The 26,071-nt window shown below is 39.1% G+C and overlaps 1 protein-coding gene across 4 annotated transcripts in view; it reads right to left on the reverse strand.

The window, feature by feature from the left end:
• The window catches only part of SH3D19 (SH3 domain containing 19), an 81,636-nt gene that overhangs the window by 10,866 nt on the left and 44,699 nt on the right, over nucleotides 1-26,071 (reverse strand). For 2 of the 4 annotated variants that reach the window (XM_041427936.1, XM_041427937.1), the window contains 10 exons: nucleotides 25,112-25,152; nucleotides 24,182-24,224; nucleotides 22,787-22,934; nucleotides 22,363-22,564; nucleotides 20,757-21,755; nucleotides 9,799-9,906; nucleotides 6,255-6,367; nucleotides 4,014-4,072; nucleotides 1,717-1,978; nucleotides 466-534 (listed from right to left, as the gene is read on the reverse strand). In XM_041427936.1, the coding sequence (XP_041283870.1) occupies nucleotides 466-534; nucleotides 1,717-1,978; nucleotides 4,014-4,072; nucleotides 6,255-6,367; nucleotides 9,799-9,906; nucleotides 20,757-21,755; nucleotides 22,363-22,564; nucleotides 22,787-22,934; nucleotides 24,182-24,224; nucleotides 25,112-25,127 (2,019 nt within the window). In that variant the 5' untranslated portion in view covers nucleotides 25,128-25,152. The remainder of the gene's footprint in view (nucleotides 1-465; nucleotides 535-1,716; nucleotides 1,979-4,013; nucleotides 4,073-6,254; nucleotides 6,368-9,798; nucleotides 9,907-20,756; nucleotides 21,756-22,362; nucleotides 22,565-22,786; nucleotides 22,935-24,181; nucleotides 24,225-25,111; nucleotides 25,153-26,071) is intronic. The other 2 variants (XM_041427933.1, XM_041427935.1) reach the window with 2 other exon arrangements.

Raw genomic sequence — 26,071 nt, forward strand, 5'->3', positions numbered from 1 at the left:
CTAGCTATTTGATATTAATAGGGTCATGCCCTAAAACTAAGTCAGGATCTGTAGAAGCAGAGAGAAAATACTGTCCTTATGTCAAAGCCAATTTGCTGATGTATCATGTATAGCACTCCATAAAGTACTCACTTATCTTTTGCTCAATTCTCAGACACTCAGCCAAGAGAGTGGTTTTTTTCCTATGAGATGGAGGAACTTTACCAGTTTCCTTTCTCTTCTGGCACTGCAAGTAATTACTCTTGCTCTGTTCCATAAGCTGAATGTCCCTGTGCTATGAGGCAAATCGCCATTATTGGGTTTTGTTTTGGCAGTTGTTTTGTTTTGATTACAGAAACACAAGGATTTAATAAATCATTATTACATGTCTCAGTGTAACCTCTGAAGATTAAAACATTTGATACTTTACTGCAACAGGAGTCTTGTTCATTGAATATTTAAGCCAGCAGAAAAGAAACACCATACCTTACAGGACAGTTCTCCAGCGTTCCTGGGAAGACAATCTTCCTTGGCAAGTCCATGAGGCACAGGCAGCTTGAAGAGAAACAGAGGCAAATGGAAAAGTTTTTTTCACTTCTAAGCATCTCAGATTTTCACTTCAAGTGACAACAGTCAGATGATTGAGCTATTTAAACCTCCCACTACAGGTAACTAGGCATCCAGTGGAAGAGGACAGGTTCCTCTGGAAGGCATTCAGAGCAGACTGACATGATATGAACTGCCACTCTGAGAAACTCAAGTGGTGTCACACCTACTTAAGACACCTAACAGGTATCACACCACGCACTACAAGATATTCAGAAAGACACTCTGATGCAGAAACATATTAATTTGTCATGGAGGGCACTAGAAAAACACCGTGGGAGGAGATTTCCATTGACAGTAAGACTTCAGGGCAGAGAATTACTACTGACCTCCTACAGAAAAAAAATCTCATACACAAAACTCTAAGTGCAAAAGTGAAATATCAAAAAGGTGGCAACAGAAAGTTTCCACTTCATGCTGATGGAATTTTGATGCTGTTCATGCCATGGCTGCGTGTCTGCTTTTTCTGACAACAGCACCAGTTCAAGCAGCCACCAGCTCTATCACCTGACCTGTTTCAAGTTTCTGAGGAAAGACCACCTTTGTTTTTATTTGCAGTGTCGATCCATTTGTATTTAAAATTCCCTAATAACACATACAATACCAAACCCATTTTTATAATGAAACAGGATGGCATCAAAAGGATGAAAATATAAGATTTGCAATGTTACATTCCTCACTCCTTGCAAGCTTAAGTAAGATCAACTACTTTATAAGTTCCAATGCTTCCCCAATTTCCCTAAGCATTTTGATATGTATGGGTGAACCAATATACAAATGCAATTATTCAGCATCATTTTACTGAAAGACAATTCAGAATCAGTGACTGGAAAAAGAAGCCCCAAGAGCTATGCATTAAAGATAATATAATTACATATATGCACAAAGATACACCACACAGGTCTATAATACTTTTTATATGTATTTATTGCTTGCTCCAGTATTGCCTTACAGGACTTTTTACTATTTATCTACTAGCATTTTCTAGGGAAGATTATGCTGATAGATGCATTTTGAAAGCCACATATTACTAACCTACTTTAATAGTTTTAACTACCTTTTTTTTCAACTATTTTAACTAACACTGTTTTATAAAAACAATGTACTCAGACAGAATATCTCAACTCTTACCATATATTTATTGTAGAGAGGATGACCTGGTTTAGGTCTAGGAGGTAATGCTGGATCTGGATTTTTAAAGACTGCACTTTTTGCTCTCTTGGGTCCCAACCTGAACTTGTTTTTTTTATCAGAGGCGATGTCAGAACTAGATCGCGAAAGAACATCCTTCTGGGAGGAGGTCTTGGCTGCAGAGAATTTTGGTGGAGGTGGCCTTCCAGGAACACTTTTAGGTGGGGGAGGTCGAGCAGGTATAATTTTTCCATCCACAGGCCTAAAAATTGTGCAAAACATTAGAGAAATAGGCATATTAATAAGCCTGCCACCTCATCCTAGATACAGAGTGTGCAGTAAGGAAACAAGACTTGTCATGACCTGGGCTGTGCAGTGTGTAGTGTCTGAAGCTTTCCAGGAACACATGAACTCTTCAGATATTGACTGGGACCAGATGATCAAGTCCTTAGACAGATCCTTTGACTACATACTTCCAAGTCTGCTCACCAACAGCCTGCCAGCTTTCTGGGGAGCCCACTAAATAAGCAGGATTTGTTTCAGCAATCCACCTCTAGAAAGAGCTTTCTTTTAACTGCTGCAGGATGCAGCTCTGCTATTGGAGAGCCTTTGTGAAAGCTGGTCTTCAGGAATCAACCTAGCTCATTCCTTGGAATGTCACTTACCTGAAGTGACTCTGATGAAACTCGTATTGCACCTCTTTGCACATTGCCATCAACAGCAGAATTTACCATTTTTTATGCAACAGATGTCTACCACAGAAAGAAAACAGTGGTGAAAACACTCCAGTTCTCTGGCAATGCTAGAGGTCCCACACTCCTGTTAGCAGATGAGCAGTTTCTAAGCTGCTCTAAAAATCAGAGAATAGCAAGTGACAGTAGTAATATTTGCTAGCAATTAATATTACTAGTAATATTCCAAAATTACAGTATCATTTGATTGTTATTGGGATACCTTCAACCAGTTATTGCAAGTTTCTTCTACAACTGCTTTTTTGTTTCATACAATGTCATTCAGCATAATTATTTGCTCATGTACAATCCTTATGGGTCTGCAAAAATTTATTAACCCCAACAAGTGTGCACTGGTGGATCTTTGAAGTATCTTTCTAACACATTTTATGAGTGTCACCCGTTACTTGAGAAGATACTAGTGCTCTACTAATGCTCCTGATAAGAGTTCTCTGTTACTGTTTGAGTATGGAACAATTTCTAAATGTCAAAAAAATTTTCCAGTTCTCTTCATCATCCATCTCTCCCTTTTCTGGGCCTCATCTTAAACCAAGCATTTTTAATATTGACAAAAAGAGATATTTCAAGTTAAAGTGTCTTAAATCTGTAAACAGACCAACCCACCTCACACATTTTTAAAGCAACTTAACTAAAAAAGATCCTAACAAGAAATTAAGTGAATAATTACTGCTTACTTAAAAAAAAGAAATTAAACATCCATTTGAGCAGAAGAGTGAAAGGACAAAATATTTACTGCAGTACCAGACACCCTCATAAGAATCGGGAATGCTAAACTAATGTGGGGAAGTAACAAGCCAGTAAGGAGCAATAATGAGGTGCTTTCTTGTGGCACATTCTTTCTTGTTCATTAATACTTATTATTATTGGACAGACACATTTCAAGAACAGAAAAATTCTCTTGTCCTAACACAACAGAGCAAACTCAAGTTTAAACCCACAGGTTTAGATGCAAGCACTGAGATACCCACAGTGGGCTGGCTAGTCATTGCCAGATCTCCATCACTCTGTCTCTGGCATTGATGGACATGAATTAAAGGCTGGTCCAGTAACTTCTGCCCTTGCAGACATTCCTTCTTTTTGGTTCACAAGAATAAAAAACCCCAAGGTTATCACTGATCCTGCACCTGCATGTTTGGTCCAAAGTGTACAGACTAGCCAGTCTGGCTTCTGGGAAGCTGCTGGCCCAGCATCTGCCCTTTTCAGGCTGGCATCATCTGCCACCTCCATTCCTTCACCACCCAAATCCCACCACAAGTGCAAGTGCTGTGGGTGAAAAGGTTAAAGATTCAGAAAGGAATGACTGTCAGCAGCCACTGTACATTAGCTGAAAAGTCAAACAGCTGCTCTCCTGTAATCTCCTTGCTCATACCATACTGTACAAACAAGTATTAAACAGCTACCAACTTGGTCCTGCCTATTTATTAGTGAGCATAGTGCCCAGCCAAGACTACTGAGCTATGGCTGGAGTCAGTAGTGTCTACACTGAGACTATGCAAATTAATTTAGAAACAGCACTTTTAAGGGCTTTTGGAGAACCACACTCACCTTGGGGGTAGTAGAGGCTCTAGCTGAGGCACTCCAGCTTGTTCTGAGGGATCCAACTCCTACAACCATTCAAAAGAAAAAAGATATTTCTTTAAGCCTAAGGAAAATAACAAATCTTGTTTAAATGATATAATTCTTATATTATATCCTATGGACATGAAAAACAAGAGTTTCTGGAGGTCTGGGAGTAAAGCAGTAAGAATTATGGTGTGATTCTGCTATTTTGAAGTGTTGTTGAACACGTAGGAAAATATGGAGGGCAAATGACTTGATTTACCACCTGAAACACAGCTTAAATTGTGCATTAAATATGACCCAGCCCCTCCCTTCCTACTACATGGCAGTAAGGACTTAAGAGCCAATTCCAGGAGAGTCACACAAATGTACAATTACACTGTCCACAGGGATTTGCATTATCAACTTGGATTTAACCTCGACACATGGAACACTTTGAACAGGCTTAAAGCAGAAAACATGACATTAATTCAACTCACACAGGACAGTGTCTCCTGCAAACAACATTAGCTCCCATTAAGGAAAGCATCAAAATATGTTTGCTAGAGATCTAACAGACAAATCCCAGTGAATCTTGCTTTGGCAGATTAAGGCATCACTGCTCCCAGCTGCCCATGCTGGCCCTGGCAGAGATTACCCCCGTACAGCAGTCAGAGAGGAGGACATGTGCCATGTCTGAAGGGCATGGACCAGAGAGATGGATTAACAAGTGACCATCCTTACTGCCTCCTGCTGCTCGTTTTCATCCCAGTGCCAGAAAGTTCTGCCAGCTCTGCGGAACAAGCACAGCTGCTTCTGGAACAGCATCATACATCAGAGTGCTGAATCTGGGTTCAAAAGAACCCTTTCTGAACCAGTACTTCTGGACTGGTCTGAACAGTCTTGTTTACTTAATTAGGTGCTTGAATGTGCCTGAAACTCATAAACAATTTCTGTGATTTTTCTCATCTAGAAAACACCCAGATATATTTTGTGACAAAATCTGACCCTTGATTGAGTCCCCAAATTTAATGTTCTGATTAAATGACCCTATTAGAAAGAAAACAACCTGCCACTTTCAGATGAGGATGCTATCCTCATATCAAAAATTTTCCTCTTCTGTGTGAAAAGGAAGAAATCTGTGCCAACTGCTGCTTATGGTAAACAATTTTTGCTGCTCCTGTTTAATCACTTCCCCTGACAAACAATACTAGTTTTAGAAGCACCGATCTTACCTTTCCAAATATAGGATTTCAATGTTCCACTGGATTCAATACAATGGGTTTTTTTAAAAGCATCCTATGAAGCTTATACATGCTTGTCACAATAACCTGGATGACACTGTAAAAGTTTTGGAGTTCCACTGCATATAATGTCATTTAATGTCTTGTTTCGTAAATTATTTTTTTCAGCGTTATCCAGAAAAGGTGGAACCTCTCTGAACAGCCTTTTCAATGACAACATTTTAATACCCTTTATCTTAATAGTAGAGGTAGCTACAAAGGCATTTGTTGGCAGCATCCACCTAGTAAGGGCCCTTAATTTGATTTGATCTTTTCTGCCTGTGGCTTTTACAAGATTCTCTGCCATTCTTGTCATCAGAAAACTCAGTATTTGTAAATTTTACTGTCATTTTCTAGTTTAATTCCCTTTTGAAAATCTGTGTCAAATGTCATTTAGCTACAATGCCTACCATTACTATGTACGTGCCCTGGAGCAAGGAGCAGAACCTTACTTCCCGAAATAGGTGGTTCTACCCAGCAGAAAGAATTAGAAGGAAAGAACTGGAAAAAAAAGCAAGCTTCATTCTTCACAGAAAAGTTTCCTCTGCCTGCAAATTAGCACAGACACCAAGAGAAATTGTGTGCATGAAGGTAAAATAATACATTTCTAAAGCACAACACTGACAATGTTTCACCATGTAAATCCCACTGGACTTTGAGCCACTTTGCAATGCTTTTGACACTCAGTTGTAGAATACTGTGATTTCACATGATGAATACAGAAAATTGAAGACAGATGTGATCAAAGCTTAGTAAAATCACCAGAGTATTTTTCAAAAACTGACAGCAGTCTAAATTACCAAATTAATTAGAGAACAGGATTAAAAGAAAAAAGCCTTATATTTCTGAGTAGTTGTTTTCATCTTCTGGTCCTTCAAACAACTTTACAAATGCATGAGGATCACAAGAGATCTTTTAACCAAAGCAGACAAAGCTGTAATACAGGAAAACAGTTCTAACTTACCCCTTTTTTCACTAGGTCACCACTGCTGGGTTTTCCCACTGTGATATTGGATGTGTTCCCAATAGGCTTTTCAGCAGGAAGTGGTGGAGGGCTATGTGGGTTGTCATTTAAAGCTGTAAAAAACAAAAAAAATCCCAAATTAAAGTCTAATTAATACCCTCCTCATGTGGATCAACAATAGGTAAAGGAATTCACTTTTGTTTGGGGCATTTTTTGTGTGAATGCAACTTCCTTCCTCAAAGCTGGAGCAGCCAAAGGGAAGAACCACTTAAAGAGCAGTCAAGGGACAAGGGACATGAGGGGAACATTGTAACTCTGAGGTTGAATTCAGGAGTACTTCCCATCCTGCATAATGGATCTTCACTTTACTCTAATGACACCAGCAAGTCATTTCAGAATTCCAGGGTTTTAGCTGCAATATTTGGTGATATAATATTAGACAAGTAGAAGAGTTTCTACCCTTTGGAATGTCAGATTCATTACTGGATACCCTGAAACGCCATCACCACATTTCTAAACTGGCTCACTTTTTTCTTCAGCTGTCAGCTCCTGGAATATCCTTCAGGCTGGAAAACAGCTGAGGGTTATTTCAAGCAACCTTGAAAGATCAGGAGACTTGGACGGAAGAATCTCCAGAAAGGTAAAGGCAAGAAAATAAATTATTGCCTGCTACAAAATTCAGGATGACAGAAAACAGAGATGGAAGTTGCCAGGCAGTCTTTAAGGAGAAAAGCAAGTTTAGGACATGGAAGAGGAAACATTACAGATCTTACTAGGGAAGAGTGATGATGTCCTCATGCTCAATAAAGAATAGAAAACCCTTCTAAATATTTTTTCCTTTCAATTTCTCTTTCAATTTCAATTTGCTTTCAATGTCTCTGCCGTTGAAACCTGGGAAGTACTTGGACAGGTTTTACCAGCATATTTACCAAACATTTTGTCTTTATATACTGGAACCATGTCATCTATTTTACACCTGTTTGTATAACAAGAAAATTAACTTCATAGAAAGAACTACAGACACTTAAGCTCTTCTGACTTCCAGCTGAACTTGGAGTTACATAAAAATATGTGTAGATAGCCTGGACATTTATAGATGGATGACAAAAAAAAAAGAGGAGAGATGCTATTCAAAACAAACCTTTCAGCTGCTCATTTTACAAAAATTACTCTCAGCAGAGAAACATAGGAAGGAGCAGTGTTGTTTATTTTCAACACCTTTATTGCATTACTATTATGTAAAACACTGCTGTGATGTTTAAAATGGATCAGTTCAATGGATCAGTTCAATTCTCAGGAGAAGCTCACAGTTACTGTGTTGGCAGTGACCAGGCATGGGAGAAAAAAGTTGAGAAGTTCATCACTTTTCTAAGGTACTGCAATGGATGAAAAGTAAAAACAATACAATAAGGCAGTAATTCCACAAGAAATCTTTTTTAATCATGTCTTACTGATAAAAAAGCATAAAATATTTATTTACCAATTCCAATCTTGCTATATACACAGATGGCCTAATTTCCTCTCCCTTACTCTATTTAAGGTCAGAATTAAAGGAACTAGAGAAACAAGCAAAAAAAAATAATCCCCGAGAACTCTAAGTCAGGTGTTCTTTTCAGTGATTTCTAAGTGTAATAACTGAAGTGGAATTTTGATGCTTCCTTTCTAACCACATCTCAACAAAAATGTTAGTCCTAACTGAAAACTTCACTGGAGTTCAAATTCTTAAGAGTTCTGTCCCCTTTTTGGTAGTGCTGGGTGGGCTGTTTTTAGGGGTTTTAAAAAATTTGTGTTATTTTGTTTTGTTTGTTTACTGGGGCTTTCAGTTTTTCCTTGTTCCTGACAGAATTTATCTCCTCAAAAAACAAGATGGCAAAAGACTCCCCTGTACTGAGCCCCTTTACAATGGAAACCCTACTGTATCCATTTTTACTTTGACCCAGTTTTACTGTTCTCCTCTTTTAACTTTTAACAGGTTACATTTCTACAGCAGCTCCTATTTGACAAAAGGGTTCTCTGCTTTCTTGGAATATGCTTCTGTTCCTCCCTATCCCATTAATCATCTTCCAACCACTGATTCCCATAAGGCAGGCAAGGCAGTCCTTCAGAACCTCCTGCTGCTTGTAGCTCAGTACAGGACTGGTAGTCCTTTGTGGAAATTTCAATTGCCACTAGAGAGCAGCAAGAGCCTAGTTATCTGCAAGTTCAAAAGGGTATCCATCTCCAAAAAAAAAAAAAAAAAAAAGAAAAGAAAAAAAAGTCAGGTAGTTGGTTGGCTTTTTGTTTAATTTTATTTTTAATTGTAATTAAAATTTCCTTTATAGAGCAGAATTATGTCACAGTTTCTTTACACTACTTCATAAACATGTTCTTCAAATTGAAAAAAACTTTTCTTTTTAATCAGGTATTAACAGAAAGACTTTTCCTCACAGCTTTATCTTCAGTCTTCTCTGCATTTTTAATCATTTCCACCGCATTTCTTACATATGCGGGGGAAAAGAAAATTGAGTATTTTAACAGTGGGTTGGTGATGGGGGGAGATGGGAAATAATGAGTGAAACTCCTAGGAGAAATACCACCTGGCCACACAGTTACCACAAGCTGACTGTACACCTACTAAATGTGTCAAAACATGATTTTGAAACATGAGTTTTAAGAGCTATCTTTTGACATTTTTCCCTAAGCTCTGAGGATCAAAGATAAGGCCAAACAGAATTCTGCAAGTACACACTCCAGCATACAAAGCCCAACACAAAGACCTTGTGGCTCATTGATAGATTTCCACTCGGAGACACTGTCAGTGTCATTTGTAAGGCTGTAAAGGATTAGAGGTGGCAGGCTTTAGGAATACAGCAACTCAGAAAACTATAGTCAAGACCCTGACATAAAATAGAACACATACGGTTTTTGCATCCTAGTTCCCACATGCCTTTTTGTATTCCCTCAAACTGCTACCTAAACATTCTTGCTTAAATGGCCACAGATTTCAAAACTAGCAAGGATCAAGGGAACTTTTTGATTTAAACTATGAAAACTATGCTAAACATCCCAACCAAGATGTATGTGAAGCAAAGTTGAATGCACCAATGTTTTTCTTTTGACAAGGAAGCTTGGGAGCAGCACTAAACCTCAGCTCAGGTCAGCACCAAAGTCAGTTTGGCCAAAGGTTCAGCTCCAGAATATCATTTAGCAGACAAAACAAGCTTGCTTCTGCTGCAGGGGTCTCCTCCAAGTCTTCCTTTCCAGCCTTCAGACCTGCCCCTTACACACCGTTTCACCTCTGATATGCATCGGCTCCATCAGGTTTGAGAGACATCAGACTCAGGGGAGGGAGCCCAGTGAGGCAGCGGGCAGCAGGGAGAGCAGCACACGGAGCTCATCTACCTCTGCCTCCCACCACAGCCCTCAGGCTGGCTCCTCTGACTTGTCAAACCATACCATGGGATTCCCCTGGCAGCTGATATTAGCCACTAAACAGCAAATCAGTTAAGCCCCAAATGAAATGGTTTTCTAACACATTTCTCAGACATGTGGGAGAAGAACTCACGTTTCCCGGGTTTAGCGGGGATTCGGATTACAGTGGGTTTCCGAGCCACAGCTGGTTGAGCCGTCTGTTCCTTGGCAGGTTCACTTTTGGTAAGGAACTGAAACGGATCTAGAAGGAGGAAAAAACCCAACACCTTTAATACTTATTTGCTAAACACAAATCTTACCAAGTATTGCTTTCATTATTAAGGGTATTTATATTTCACACTCAATACAGTAATAAAAATAGAGAGATTAGGCTGATGCAACTAGCATACCCAGCTCTTTGTAAGTAACAGCTCTTCTTTGTACATCTGCTTTTATAGCTGATTTAACATAAACATGCTCCAGATACCTTCTGGGATTATATGAGCCACTGAACAAGTGGAACTGCATTGCTTGGTAATAGGGACCTGAAATCAGAATGGCTTTAGGGAAGTGTTGACAAAGCACTTGATCTAATGCACTGACATAGCTGTGAAAACATTCACTGAAAACTTTTAATGAATACAATCTTGTCAAAGCTAAACAATCAGCACTGCAGCAGATAAAATACCTACTGAAACATACAAAACACTTAAGTATTACTGATTACAAAAGGTCCTTGCTGTAGAACAACTAATTCTTTTGAAAATTCTGCATAATTTTGTTGGTTATAAACCTGGTGACATGGAGGAACTGGTTCAGACCAAGCAGAGTTGTGCCTGAGCTCTGCCCCTGCCTATATCACTCATTCCTCTACAAGCCTGCCCAAGAATTCCACTGGTAAGACAGGAGCAATGTTTCCCATGCTTCATTACCTTAAACACTGGTCTCTTATTAACAGGCATGGGAACATAGTCACATGTAGAAGGCAGCTGTAAATATACTAGTACATAAATAAAGACCAAATTAATGTGTTCTTTCTCAAGTATACCTTCATGTCAAAGAGCAATACTTCTTTCTTCTTAACAACTGCTACTTTTTTGTCAGACATTATCAAATTCTGCAGTAAAATGGCAATGCTTAACAGTATAATAAAAGTGTAGAGTAGAAGCTGGAGAAGGACTCTGGGTGATAAATCTGACACATATTCATAGCCACAACAACCGAGTCTGATCTCTTCTGCTGGCCTTTTCAGATGTGTAGCTCAATGAAGTGTTATTTATGGAGTGTCATAGCCCAAGAGAAGAAATATGCAGGGCATCTCTTTGAATTCCTCATGACTTTAATAAAAGCATGCCCTTTCCCAAAACTACAGCCACACTTCCTGACAAAATTGGAAAAATCTGTGTTTGATAAAATTTTATCTTCAACACTTAGAAAAAAATGTCATATGAAGTCATGATTTCATATGGACAATTCTGAACAATCCAATCCAATCCAATCCAAGCAAGGCACTATATATCTGTGCCTGGCAATTCACAGAAGATTTAAGAAAGTCCAGAAATGCAGTATTTATTTATGAACAACCTCATGCCCACCCACATGCACACGACTCGGTGGCCACAGCTCCCCCTTGCCAGTGCATCTGCCATCAGCCCCCTCTGGCAGTGTCCCCAGCTCCTGCTGCCAGCGTGCAGCTGTCACAACAGCAGGGACAACATGCCACAGGGCCCATGCATGCTCACCCTGCTCAGATGTCCACCTCCCACCAGCCCCCTGCTTAAGGCTTTCTTCACAGGCAGACCCATCCCGTATGGCTGTGCTGTGTGGATTTGTGCCACGGCCTCTCTTAAAGCCAACATACAGGTTCCCCAGAAACCACCTGGCTACCTTCAGATCTCATTTTAATCAGGAATCAAGCAAATCAATTCCTTCTGTCAGGCTGCTTGTACAACAGCTGGGAGTGTACATTCAGGTACAAAGGATCATGGCAGGTCAGCAATTTGTCTACAGATAAAGGTATATAGGCTACAGTTAAAAATAAACTCTGTTGCCATCTAGACAAAAGATGACTCCATCTTTGTGCCCAAAGCTTTTCACTGCATCTGGAAATTAGGTACAGGCAACCCACAATGCTTTAGAATGCAAGGGTGAAACAACATTTTGTTCAAGTTATGGACTAGCACATGAGGGTAGAGGGTTCAGGTCTCTTCAGTGAAAGCTGCATCACATCAAGAGTTTTTGTAGAGGACTTTAAAACACAGACCACAAATGGGGTAGAAGCATTCTGGAAGTACAGTCATTACAAGGAATCAAAATCCCACCATTGGAGCAAGCCTGCAATATTCTTTTACTATTTTATACCTCCATCATCTGCTAGCTACAATGCTAACACTTGAATTGCATTAAAAAAACCCTGAAGAGATTTATCAAATCTTAACTTTTGTGCTGGTGTTTAAAGTGACCTTAAGCGCAGCTGAAAAAAACCCCCAAACCCTGAAACTGGGCTTTGCTCTCTCTTTTAGTTATCTAGCAACTCTACATCAGACTTGAGGAGTGACCCTGGGGAGGCATCAAGGCCTCAAAGCTGCATTTGCCTATAGGGAAGTGGAGACACAGCTAGACACAGCTCTGCTCTAGGATGAGCAGAGGAAAGGTGAGCAGGGCTAAGTCACGGGCTCCTTGACACAGCATGACCATAAGGAACACTCTGGCACACAGAGCACCTCTCAGGGTAAGGTTCTGCAAAGGTGAAGGAAGTTCTGCATGAAAAACAAGGAAACAATTTTCCAAAGCCTCCATCTTATGAAAATACAGACACTGAGAGAGCAAGCGGTAATGCTCTAAATATCCCAAACAGTCACAGTTCTGTAGTCCTGTAAATTTAAAGAAGATTTTAAATGATAAAAAATTGCTGTTTGTCAGCTGTTAATCACTGCTATACATAGAAACAGTTTTCTTGACCATTCAGCAGTTGGCAGAGGTCTCTACATCAATACATCTGACAATTTTTGTCTGAGAAAAGCAATTTCTAAGGCTGAGAAAACCATTTGATGAACGTTAGCTTTCCACTCATTATCTTATGTTCAATTATACTGTTGTCACCTCATAATTAGTTTAAAACTCATTACCTTGTTTGTGTTATTCCACTCCCCAGTGCTGGGCTTGCAGCAGAAATTGGCTGAGAAAATGACTGTGCTGCTTTGTGCAATGGGACTGACAACATATCAAATTTTTATGTTGTTTAACAACAATTGGGCATCATTTGAGCATAATTCATGGAGGTGTGAAAACAGAATTGTTAATGTACTCATTTAAAGCTTCTCAGCTCAAGGAAATTAATCTGCAAGTAATTTTTCATAAAGGCAAATCAACAGACTTCTATTGATTTTTTTATTAAAGTTTTACAACAATGCTTAAAATCTGTGACTTCCCTAGTCTCCTTTTTCTAGAGCTTCTGTTTCAAAAGGTTATGTGATAACATATATTACTGTGCTTGTTGGCAGAAAAGACAAATGCAAGCTGTGTATTCAAATAAACCATTCGTATCTCCTTTCTTTTAACAGTTTTGGAGAAACAACCTTCTACCTCCCACTGACATACACCATCCTTGTTTAAAATTAAAAATGAGGTTACAGAAGAAGCAGTAGGTTTTGCCCATGCAAGAAGGATAGATGAGCATCTTCCTGAAATATTTACTGATAGTCTTTAAGTGAGAGGTGGTAAGATGGTAACAGATACCTCAGCAGCAATAAGGGGAAATCTCCAAACAAATAGTAAATGGAAGGCTAAAAGCCCAGGTAGTCGTACCTGTTGTGAAGATGCTCAGTCCTGCAAGAAGTACTCAGCACACATGAGAACAATGGAGTACAAAGGTGTGGATGCTGATATTATATTTGTCACTACAGAAGTATGCAACTGTGTCTACTTTCAAGGTTTAATTAAAAAAAACTAAATCAGAACTCCCACATTCCCTTCACACAGAACAGTATTATCACCAGAGCCTTCGAGGAACAGAGAACAGGAACAGACCTCATCAACAAATGGTTTTATTAAAACCTAGCCCCATTTATTAAAACCTAGCCCTGTTCCATAAGCACTCTAGTGTTCATAGAAGCATAATCAACCCATATTTGGGGGAAGATTCTCAGCAACAGGCCCCTCCTAGTAATACAGCCAGAGAGTCAATGGAAACCTGACAGCTAACACCTCAAAGAAAGGAGCTCATGCTCAGGAAACACTGTGAAATGTCAAAAGTTTGATGTTCATTCAGACATTTCAAATCTCAACCTCTTTACAACAATAAAGAGATGTATTAGACAGGTATGGTATCTAAATTCCAGCATCAGTGATTTTACCAATCTGCCTTCCACCGTATTTTTCATCAAGAAAATTAACAGTTCGCTGTTTTCAGAAATGGATTTCTGACACAGAGAGAATAATATGGACTACACCACCTTTCACAAAATATGCAATTTGCAGCTCCCTCTGCACAGAACACTGTCATGATCTGCCCATGACTGTGACTTTTAAGAGACTGGAAAATTAAAAAAAAAAAAAAAAAAAAAAAAAGAGAGAGAGAAACAATGGAATGCATGTTCTTTCAGCATCTGATCTGTGCCCAGCCTGAAAGTAAGTTCAGGTGACACTCAGGCTTCTTGGTATTCTCTTAATGCTAGGAGACTAGACCAGCTCATTCAAATAAAAGGAATACAGCATCATTTGGTAGGAGACTTAGTACTGCTTCAGACTTAAAACTGGAGGAGAGGCAAGCAAATCTGCTTCGCAGAAAGAGCCTAGCCATCAGTGTGACAAAGGCGCACAAAGACCAAGAACTACATAGAGTTTTGTATTCTCTGTAAAGTATAGAAAAAATTTGTCAAGACATGCCACAGAAGATTTTACTTAAATGTACTTGCTGAAAATGCAAGCTGTCCTTAACTGAGCAATGACATCTCATCCATGTAGTCAGAAAGCCAGAGAGCAGATAAAATAATTCTACTATTAGAATAGCAAAACTTCTTGGACTTTTGTAACACTTAATGGCAATAAAAGCATTCATGGGGTAGAAAACGACACACATACTACTTGTACATACAGAGATATAGATGGACCTTTTCTGAGCTTTTTCCTCTCTGGAAGTGGGGGAATGCCCACACTTTGCACCTGTGTGTATCTAAAAGCATAACCATTTGGTTCATTTTTCATCTGTCCTAGTAAAGGTGATGGAAATTACACTGCCTTTGGCACAAAAATACTGCGCATACCAGCATGAGCTATTATGGCAGAGTTTGGAGGCTACTCCTCTCCCACGGATCTAGTTTGCTAGTTGAAGTAAGACCAGGATAGTTCAGAGAACAAGAGCCTTCAGGAGGTCTCAGATCAAACCTCCTGCCCAGAACAGGTCAGCTGTGAGGGCATGTTGCTAGAAATTGGTTGTGTAACCTGGTCTGATTTCAAAAATTAGATGCCGGAGGGTATTTGGACATACAATGGGTGACCAAGAAAATATACCCCCAAATTGCCCTGAAGATTAAGAAAGACAGCCTTGTCTGTTCCTGCCAGGTGAATGAATTATTTCCTATTGCCAGGAGATTGAAGTGCCCCAAAACAGGCAAGCTGGAAATTTCCAAAACAGGTAATGGAAAGCAGTCAGACATACAAAATCTTTTTTTTTTTTTTAAATTGAAAATGTGAAGGACAAGGTAATTTATGACGTTGTTTAAAATACTTATCTACGTTCTTGCAAGAATCTCACATGCTTTCAGAAAAAAAAAAAAGGAGTTTTTAATAAACATTTTCTTTTAAATAAGCATTTTGTTGTTCTTTGACAAACTTTGCGAACAAAGGATATCTGCATTTTAAATATTGTAAAATAAACAGATTTAATTATCAGAGAAGACAGATCTTATTAAGAACATTATTACTTGTGTGTTACTTCACAGCATCTATAGATCTGGAACTCAAACAAAATTAATTTGCATTTGACAACCTAAAGGGCTCATCTATTCTGTAGCTATGATTTAAAAACCTTATTTGTTTCCTGAGCCTAGATATAAGGCCCTCTCCTGTGCCAACTTTCAAGGTCCTCGAAGGCTCCAATTTATATCCACTAAGCAAGCATCTGTAGTGACTGAAGAGTTAATGGCTGCTTGTTATCACTTTTCCTGGACACTGTCAACCTTGCAGCACAACCAACAGGACACAGTACAGCCCCCAGTCTCCAACAGCAGCACGTTCTCAGATAAAACTGTTTTTACAGGGTTTATGCCAAAGAGCAGATTAAAATGGATGAGACAGCTCATTCTTTTCTGGGGTGATAATTTGTCAGTAAGTAAAAAAGGAGACAGGTGTCTTGAAAATAACCACAATAAGAGTCATCAGAAACACTGCTGAACCTTGAGAAAAGCTGCATTATTTTGATGATCTGTCTGGACTAATCTACCAGTTAGAAGTACTTCCTTTTTTTTTTTTCTTTTTTCTTGTTTTATTTTCCATCCTGAGGAAGCAATTAAAATCAAGCAGCTGGGCAATATCCCCATAGCAGACAAATCTGGAGTTACTCAAGCAGCAGTTTTTCTGAATTGTCTATAATGTCATACAAATGCCACCATTCACGCCACAAGAAGCAACAATACATATAAATGAATAGCAGCATTGCTTTAGTTGGATATTTTCTCTCAGCAGAGACAGAAATGAACCTTTAGAGTAAGATAAAGTAGTTAGACAGACAGACAGACAAGACAATTAAGAAATGCAGTGGTCTCACTACTGTTGGACCTGAAGGTAATGAAGATATCAAAATGAGAGCTGTCTCCTGCTGGCAAGGTAAGGCACTCTCTGAACTACTTTTCAAAGCACCAGGTTTAAATTGAGTTCTGCTATGTCAGGCACAGAGCAATCAGTGAATTATATGCTGTTCCAGAGAGAAGAAGAGCTCTCCACATGTGAAAAGGAATAAAAATATTGCAGCAATATCACCTCCAAGTTGTATTTTAAATGTGTGCTCCAAATACACCATAACCTGATCTTCTTTGTTCAAAACGTATATTCTCATAACTTCTAGCAAGCAGGCACGCTACACGCTTAGACATAGCAACTAATACAAGTTAGAAGTAAAAAATGTGAGTCTTCTGAAGCTGTGATTTTTACACAGTTAAACTTGCGCTAGGATTTAATTTGCAAGCCTTGTATAAATGGGTGAGAACTGAGCCCACCTGACAGATTACCAAAATTTTTAACCACCAGGAACTGCACAAGTTCCTGTTACCAGCCATAAAAGAAATGCAGAAATAACCCAGATGATCCAAAATACCAAAACTATCATCAAAGCATTAGAACCAAAAGGTGTAGAGTCCCAAACACATGCCTTCACATTCTAAATGACTCACTTAAATAGAAGTAATTTCATTAGGATACAAATGGCCTTGAACATTAGCCTTTGAGTCCAAAATTATGGCACTTAAAACTGTTTTAGCTGATGACAATGCAGTTCTACAGATTTTGTCATTCCTGACTTCTCCCTCCTAGCACTTCCCTTGGGCCAGCATCGTGAGTTGGCTGCAAGATTCTGTCACAATTCACCTCTGGATTTTGAAGCTTCCAAAGCTTCCACAGTCTTCAAGTTTGAGTGGATGCTGAAAGCTTTAAAAGAAATCTCCGTATCCAGAGTCTCTATTTGCACCTGAATGATTCCCATCTTCATGCACAGCTGGACAAGGATAAAATTACTGATTTTTGGATAAGGGTGAACTCACTCAAGTAATAGCTGTGTTGCTGGAGATGCTGTCAAACACTGACAAAACTCACAGGATTGCTTGAGGTAAACTTGAATCATTCAGCTAGTTTTGGTAGTTGAACTACCAGTTAAACACTGACATTTAGACAGGTGAACTACTAAAGTGGTTTGCTGCCAACACTGTTATCTTAGCACATATACAGTATTCAAATATCTTTCATTTACTGTGGCGGTGGTAGCTGATGAATAGAGGAAGCTGAGTCTTACATCAGCCACCTAAACTGCTGTGGATACTCTGTTTTGCCTATTTCACCTTTTCATTCATATGCTCATTTCAACTTTTGCCTTCTGTGCCCTCCTCATCACGCAGTCCCTGAACCCTTCCCGTTGCTCCTTTGACAGCAGGAGCCAGCAGCAGCAGGGATTGATCCCTGCAGTTCTGTTCACATTGGCCTCACGCAGCTGTGCTGCTCCAGACAAAATGAAGCTCTGGTAACACTGCAATATGCAATGCAATGCTGCTCTCTGACAAACAAGATGCTGGTGCTTGGCTTCCAATGCCACTGCATAAAAGCCTTCCTCCTTTCCTGGGGTTGCCATAACAACAAGCAGAGCACTGTCATTTTGCTAAGTAATGACAATGACAAATATCTAAGAAATGCAAAGGTCTGGGGAACTGGGAGCAAGATTAGAGCTTCTCTTCCTGCCTTCACAAAACATTTTACCATGGATTCATCTTGCAAATCCCTAAGCTGTTCCTATGGGAACATGAGAAATAGCTAGTGTTAGTGCTCTGTGTTGCCTCATTTTCAGAGAGCCAGTGTTGTTCTTGCGGACGCTCTGTCAGGACACTGCAGAGTATTAGTTATCCAGGGTACAGGATATGATCTTGAGCTCAAAAATGCCAGCAGAAATCTGGAATTAGTCCTAATTTTGCAGTGTAATAAAGTGGTAATGCTGCCATACCTTTTTTTCTTTAGCAGACAAGAAGGGATTGCAACACAGGTGACATTTTATTGAATTAATAAAATCACGGGTGGGTGACTTAAGAAGTCAGGAAACTATTCTATGAATAATTCCTCTGTTAACCACCAGGATGAAAAGCATTTTCTTCTTAATTAAATGAAGAATAACATGTAGGGCACCAACCAGAAAGAGTAATAACAACACTCTTACCACTTCATCATGAAAGCTGTTTTTCTCAGGTGATTTTCCTTTGTGATCACTCAATCTCTGATTTAATGGAAGAATTAAGGTTTTATATTTTTTCTAGGCTGTGGGCAAGTCTGTCTTTTAGTGTACATAGCTAAAACATGATTTTCCTTTTTATACATTTTCAAAATGTAATTATTCTCTTTTCTTGCCTACAACTTAGAACAGGTACATTTTCCTTCTATTTGCTACCTCTATTAATCAAAAGAAAATGACTGAAACTACAAAACTTTTACCCTGAATGGCTTTTCCTCTAAAACCATCCACATGTACAGTGTCTATTCCATGACTCCAGTCTCCAGACACAATGATCATGCCTCTGTTCCTTAGACACCATCAGCCATATATTTTCTTGACATAAGTACAAAATACCTCTCCAGTCACCCTGTACTACTGCCTCCTTTCAGTTTTGGTGACATTTCTGCCAAGTTCCTGGAATCTGTCAGCCCAAGAAAAAATGGACTTGTTCAAATATTCACCTCTCCTGCAGGATCTTTTGTTGCCTTATTTTCGTTGCTTACTTAAGTTCTCCTGAGAACTGTATGTCTGTATATACCAATCTTAACAACTTAAAACTTCAAGAGAACTTTCTACATCTGCCTTGGGCCTTTTATGACAATAGAGAGGAGAAACAATAACAAATTGGAACTTCATCTGACAATACAATTCACGAACTGTGAAGAAATTGCATTTGATAATAATCATTAATATTGATTTACCATCACAACTACACAGCATCTACACCTCTCTTTTGTGAAAGTTAAGATGATAAATGATGTGTGGTGGGTTAACCCTGACTGGATGTCAGGTGCCCCCCAAAGCTACTCTATCATTCCACTACTCCAATGAACAGGGAGAGAAAATGCAACAAAATGCTCTTGGGTCAAGATAAGAGCAGGGAGAGATCACTCACCAGCTGCCATCATGGCAAAACAGATTTGTCTTGGGGAAACATTACTTGACTTTATTACCAGTCAAATCAGAGAAGGGTAATGAGAAATAAATACAAATCTTAACAACACCTACTCCCACCCCTCCCTTCTTCCCAGTCTCGGCTCCACTTGCAATGTTCTCATCTCCTCCCTGAAGCAGCACAGGGTGATGAAAACAGGGGCTGTGGTCAGTTCATCACATGTTGTCTCTGCCACTCCTTCCTCTTCAGTGGAGGACTTCCCACACTCTTCCCCTACTTCAGCATGGGATCCCTCCCACCCTGTCAGACATGGGGGAAGCTTCTGGCAGCTTCTCAGATAAGGCATCCTGTAGCCCCCCCAATATCAAATGATGATCAAAATTAGATGAGGCTAATAAAAAAAAAAAACCTGGAAGTCATAGCCACTTCCTTAAATGAGCCTTTTGTATGACACACCCTCTGCTTTAAAACAGAACTCTCCCTGGATTGCAATGGAGCTCTCTTAATATTCAGACATACTGAATATTAAGACGGCAAAACCTATTGCTATAAAATGTAATGAAAGCCCAACACCCACCTGTGTCTTAAACTACCTAAAAACAGCACTAAAAAAATTGACCCCAAGTGTCTAATAGTATCAAACAATGTTTAAGAGAGGAATGTATTTTTAGTAATTGACCTGTCCACATGCATTAATTATTTTCATTTATTAAAAAAACTATGAAGCTGAAACTGTGTGATAAGAATGCTGTCACATGACAGGGCCAGACAGAAAGATAGGACAGAGAAAATAAGTAGGCATTGGTGAGATGGACAGACCACCCAGTATGTCTGATCATGAGTGCTCCTATATGCCACAAACACTGCTCCTTCTTCAGATGACTAGGTTTCTACCACAGAACTTGAGGCACTCACATAAATTAGTCACATTAGGTGGTCAGAGATACGCTGTCACAAGTTCCCCAAAGAGAGCTGTTACACATTCAGGAGGTGACATCTAGCATATAAGATCAACTCTTTTATCATTATTTTAGTAATCACATAATATATCCAGCAGAGAAGTTCTGAGATATATATAGCCTTGAAACCTCCTAAGTCTTAAAATCCATGTAATTTTACAGTGATCTTGGCATAACAGAAAGCCAAAAGTTTCTTGCACACACATAAACCCCAACAAGACAGGTATGGTTATTCTTTGCAGGATACACCTGCAAAGAATAACCATAGTGACAGTTTTAAAAACTTTTCTTACCTGCTGCTGCTTCAGAACTGATGCTATCTTTAACTACACAGGCTGGACTCAGGGGCAAAACATCATCATCAAAACTGATCAGATCTCCTTCCACATCTAATTTATTTTGCAAAGCAGGTGCTGAGGAGTTGGCTGTAGGGGACAATTCCCCCATAGACTTTAAAACCTTGTCTTGGGCAGATACAGAAGGCCGTGGAGGAGCAGAAACCGGTTTTAGTGAGGCCAAAGAAAGGGCAGGATTTTCTGAGTAACATGACTTTTTAGGAACAAGAGGCCTTGGAGCAGGAACAGGAAATCTCTTTTGTCCATCGCTGTTTTCTGCAACTGATCCACACCTTGCATCAAGAAAATCACTACTGCTACTTTTAACAAGGCTGGGTTTTGGCTTCTTTGGCAGTTCAGGTTTGGTTACAACACTGCTCCCAACTATTTCAGGCTGAGGCTGCAATTCCTTGGAAGCTGTTGATTTGCTTTCGGTCCATGCATCCCACTCTTCTGAAACTCTGCCTAGCCCTGGCTTTGGAGCAATCACCAGCTTCTTCGTGGCAACAGATCTTGGAACAAATGAACGAGGGGCAATTTCTGGCTTTTTTGATAACCCTGAGGTATCACTAGTGCCTTGGGATTCAAATACTTTGATCCTTGAAACAATATTATTTTGGCTCCTTTCTGTACTCATGCTGTCCATCACCAAGTGATTGTCTAGTAAGCTGTCTTCATCTAGAAGAGGTGACTGCTGAATTGCAGGTTGCTGCTGTTTTGCATTGGACTGGTTCACTTCTTCTCCACTGTCTATCTTACTTTCAGTACTTTTGACCACAGGTCTGAGATTGCTTCTTGATCTTGGCTTTGGCACAGGACATATCACAGCATTGGGATTTTCATGGCTCCTCTGACCTTCAGGATTTTCAAAGACTATTAAATGATTCTCATTTTCTGCAGGAGACTTACTTAGAAGAGTTGCAGGAGGCCTAGGAGGTTTAAGAGGACTCTGCCCTGCTAACAGAAAATAAAAGGTTTTACTTATTTGTCCCAGAACATTTAATTTGTGTTATTTTTTGACTGCCATCAGGATGGTAAACATGATGGCTTTCATTGAGAACTCTGCTAATGCTTGTAAAAATACAGTTCTGTTCCTAAAAAGATAAATGGAAAAATATACAAACTTTAGGAATAAGCTGAAGATTGCTGAAATGCACGGTATCTACAAGTTGAGTTCAAAAGCTCCTGTTAACTTGCAGCATTGAGACGCATGCAAACAAAATCTATACCAAAGAAGAGTACAGCAGCTTCCCCAACTTGGTTAGCACACTTTTCAGTCTAAATGTATGAAGTGCTGCTATTTTGATAAGATATCCGAGCTCCTACGGCCCCAACGTTCTGTCTGTCATTTTGGCCGAATTGAACAAAACGTTCAAGATTTAACAATACTCTGAATTCAATAGCAGCTTTTCAGAAGAAAGGATTTTTACAGAAATTTACAGTAGTAATAATTCACAGAAATTTAACTGTTATTCATATGAAATGCTGCACAGACCAACAATAAAGTGCATCTTCAGAAGACAGAGTAAGAATTTCATCACAGAGAAATCCAAAACAGCCTCACCTCGACAGCCTGCAGATTCCCAGTGTGGAGGCACACTAGTTTTTACATTACTTCCTGGCAAATGGCTGATTAGTTCCTCTGGAAAGTCAGTTTGTGTTGCAGAAGTAGTGGTATGTCTAGGAGCAGCAGCATTATTGTTATTTGTGGTATTGACTTGCACTTGATTGATTTCTTTTATCACCTGCTCGTACGATGGCGGAAGCTACAAAATAGAGAGATAAATATTAAGGTACATCCAGATATGATACTTAAAAAAAAAATTGGCATATGAATTAAAAAATACTAAATTAACATATACAGAGGAAAAGAACACTGTCATATTCAATGTGATGAAAGTCTGAGCAAGCAAAGATTGTTGTTGTCTAACCTAATGAGCTTTTTACCTTTGTAAATCAAACAGTACCTCATGTAAATTCATGCTCACCTCAGCTGGAAGATGCTCATTTCTCCTCCACTGAGCATGAGATGAAGCAGAAGGGAATCCTAATCCTTGAGGAGTGACAGGACTTGCACCTGGAAACCAGGAGGATGCCCGGAGGGGTTCAGCAGCAACTATTGTAATTTCAGGACGCCTGGAAACGGAGGCAAAGGGGAATAATTACCTAAACATTTACAAATAATTATTTTAAAGTATAACAGCCCAAGTTTTTCCTGGAACAGGAAATAAAAATATCTCAGATCTTTTTGATTTAACTAAAGGTCTCTTCCCATGATCTCAAAGCAACTTACCTGACCTTTCTAACAAACACTTAGGCTTCCATTCAAAGCTCCTAATTAAATGCCTTAGCCAAAAAGTAGGTTTACTGGCTTCAGTGAAATAATTTAAATGCTTAAAGTCCTTAAACACAAGTGTAACTCAATCAGATGGCAGAAGTCTTAGTCTTCACAGGATAATGAGAAGTAATCATGTGTTTGCCCTTAGCCAGCTACAATCTGAAAACAGCAGGGCGGTTAAAACTGCTTCTTGGCTGGATACCTAAAAACTTGTCTATCCTCAGACCTCAAGGGAAACCTCCCAGGGTGCTGAAGTGGGGCAAAGCAAGCCCCACAAGGCCTTTGGGACAGGGCCTGTCTGCTAACATCACCCAGTACTACAGAGACTTCCATCACAGCGAAGGACCCACAGGTTTATATCCTGGTTTATCACTGCACCTGCTCTTTCAGAGCATCAGCTGCAGGGCTGGCCTGTGCTCCCAGGCCATGGTCCCTGCAGCACCACTGATCCATCCAGAATCTCACAAAACTTCCACTTTGAAAAGGGACTTTTGTGAGCAGATAAAGCATCTGCTTACAGAAGCTTCTGTCTGCTGACAGAAATAAAGCTGCAGAAGCATAACTTCTAAAACTATTTTAAAAACAATTTAAAAAAAGAAGGGTACAGTTCCTTCACATCTAAAATAATGGCAGACTCAGTTCACCAGCCATCCAGGTTGGTGACCTCCTTTCTCAATATCCTTTGAGAAACTGAAAGGAGGCATAAAAGTGCGCTTATTTTCGTTGTGAAGTGATCCCGTACATAGATGTCAGGAAAATAAAACAGCTCTGCAGAGGTTTGATGGTTGGTTGCATTCTCCTTTTGAGGACACATACAAAAGTTGATGAGAGAACTCCTCAAACTCTTAACCTATCGTGCTTAAAAATCAAAGTATTTCTACTTTTTTCCAAGTCTACTCTATAAACATACTAAGGATAGAGACAAGGAAAAAAATAAACTAGAGGAGAAAGCCATAAAAAGTAATACTGTGACAAAATCTAACAAGTTTTACAGTAACAAGTTTTACAGTAACACCTAATTGCAATATAAATAAGAGCATCATACCTTCTATCCCTCTGTTGATCACTATGGCTAGAGGTCCGAGAAGCTATTTAAAGAAAGGAAAAAAAAGTTTTGAAGAGGTTAAAATATACTGTCACAGCAATATGAGAATAATAGCAGAGCCCTTACCAATACACTAACAATGAAATGCAGAACATAGAGCATCAGATCCTAAATCCCAGATTTTAAGACTGGCCAAGGTTAAAAAAAATATTTGTACTAAATATAAGAAGTTTTAAAAATAGTCAGAGTGGAGTTTCATAATCATTTAAAGTCTCTCTATGTCCAAGTTACCACCAAAGGATGGTCCTTTCCCCTGTCTTCATTTCCACACCTTCCTATATTCTGCATTGTGGGGACCCAAGAGCTGAAACTTCTTTTCCTTTCATTAAAATGATACATGGATTAAACAAAAGGAAGTGTTAAACATATCAGGCTTTTCATTTTGATGAATAATTTCTGAGATGTGCTCTTCAATCTTATTTAATGTCTCTTTCTGTTTGTTTTATAGAAGGGAAAAGTACTAAGGCACAGAACCTAAAAAGATATTTCACTCTCCTTCATGTAAAAAGAAAATACTAAATGTTCCTAGCTAGATATTTGCTAAAGTTTAAATCACTTGTGGATTAAAAGTCAGAAACTTTTTTTTTCAAACCACATGTTTTAAGTTACATAAAATAAGCAAATCCTGACCTCTTAATTTTTCTGGTTTTGCCATATTTACATTCAAATATTTTTTTTCAATGGCCACATTGCATTTTCATTTGCATTTCTTTAGAGAGAAAAACAAATTATCCAAGGAAAATTTTTTTTGCACAGCAAGTGCAATTTAAGGGAGTGGTAGCATCTTATTGTGCAACATCACAGCATCATTAGCCAAAACCAGCAAAGCATACTTGATTGGAGAGTTGCAGAGTGTTGTGTCAGACATACCTCTTCGACAGGGCATTTTGGATGTGCACTATTCATGAGTGCTAGAGGAAAAAAAGAAGGGGTTACAGAAGACAAAGAGGAGGTAAAGGAGAACAAACCAAGGCTTCAGAGTGCCAGAAGCCACGATCAAACGGGTTAGTCATGCAAGGATAGTGCATGTGCCAGTGTTGTAAAGGGATAACTGTAATGTCTATTCACAACACTATTTATTTAACTTTTTTATTTCCTAAAAAATGAAAATAAAAGTACATTTTATTTCTAGTCGCATGCCAATTTTAACAGTGGCTGTTTAGAAGCTTTCCTTGCAATAAATTAACCGTGAAGAATAAAACTGAACATGGAAATGTCCACTGTATGGCTCAACAAGTAAACACAGTGGGAATGTGGAGAGGGAAATCAAATCTCTTTGAATGCTTTTTCTAGTTTAAAATTGTCCTTTATTTGGGTCTGCCTTTTCTCCCCTTCAAAAATAGTAATTTACACTGATGACTTGATACAGATGCAAAGAAGTTGGGATCCCCTACCACAGAGGTACAGGCAGGCAGATTGGTCCTAGCAAGAGGCATACCTCAAACTATTTCACATCTAAATCAGTTCTGTAAAAACTGACTAAGTAAATAAACACCTCACGTTCACTTCTCTCTTCAGAGATCTCAGCATAGCACTGATCTAACACACACGTTAGAGGAAAAAACCCCAAAACTAATCAAATCCAAGATTACTTTTGCAAAGATGATGGAAGAAAGTGTCTTTTTGGTAAATGTGGTCAATACACCTGCTTGGGGTATAGCCCAATTCCAATGATAAAGGCAGGAGAAGCAAAAGCTAATTAATGGGGAAGGTAAAACTGAATTAATAAACCTGTCACCTCAACTTCACTATTCCTTAATTTCTGGATAAATTATACAAGCCCTTTCTTCCTGTGAGACTCTAAATGTGCTTCTATTTATCAAAGTTATT

The sequence above is a fragment of the Onychostruthus taczanowskii genome, unplaced genomic scaffold (assembly GCF_017590055.1).
Source record: "Onychostruthus taczanowskii isolate IOZ18803 unplaced genomic scaffold, ASM1759005v1 scaffold12, whole genome shotgun sequence".
Lineage (NCBI taxonomy): Eukaryota > Metazoa > Chordata > Aves > Passeriformes > Passeridae > Onychostruthus > Onychostruthus taczanowskii.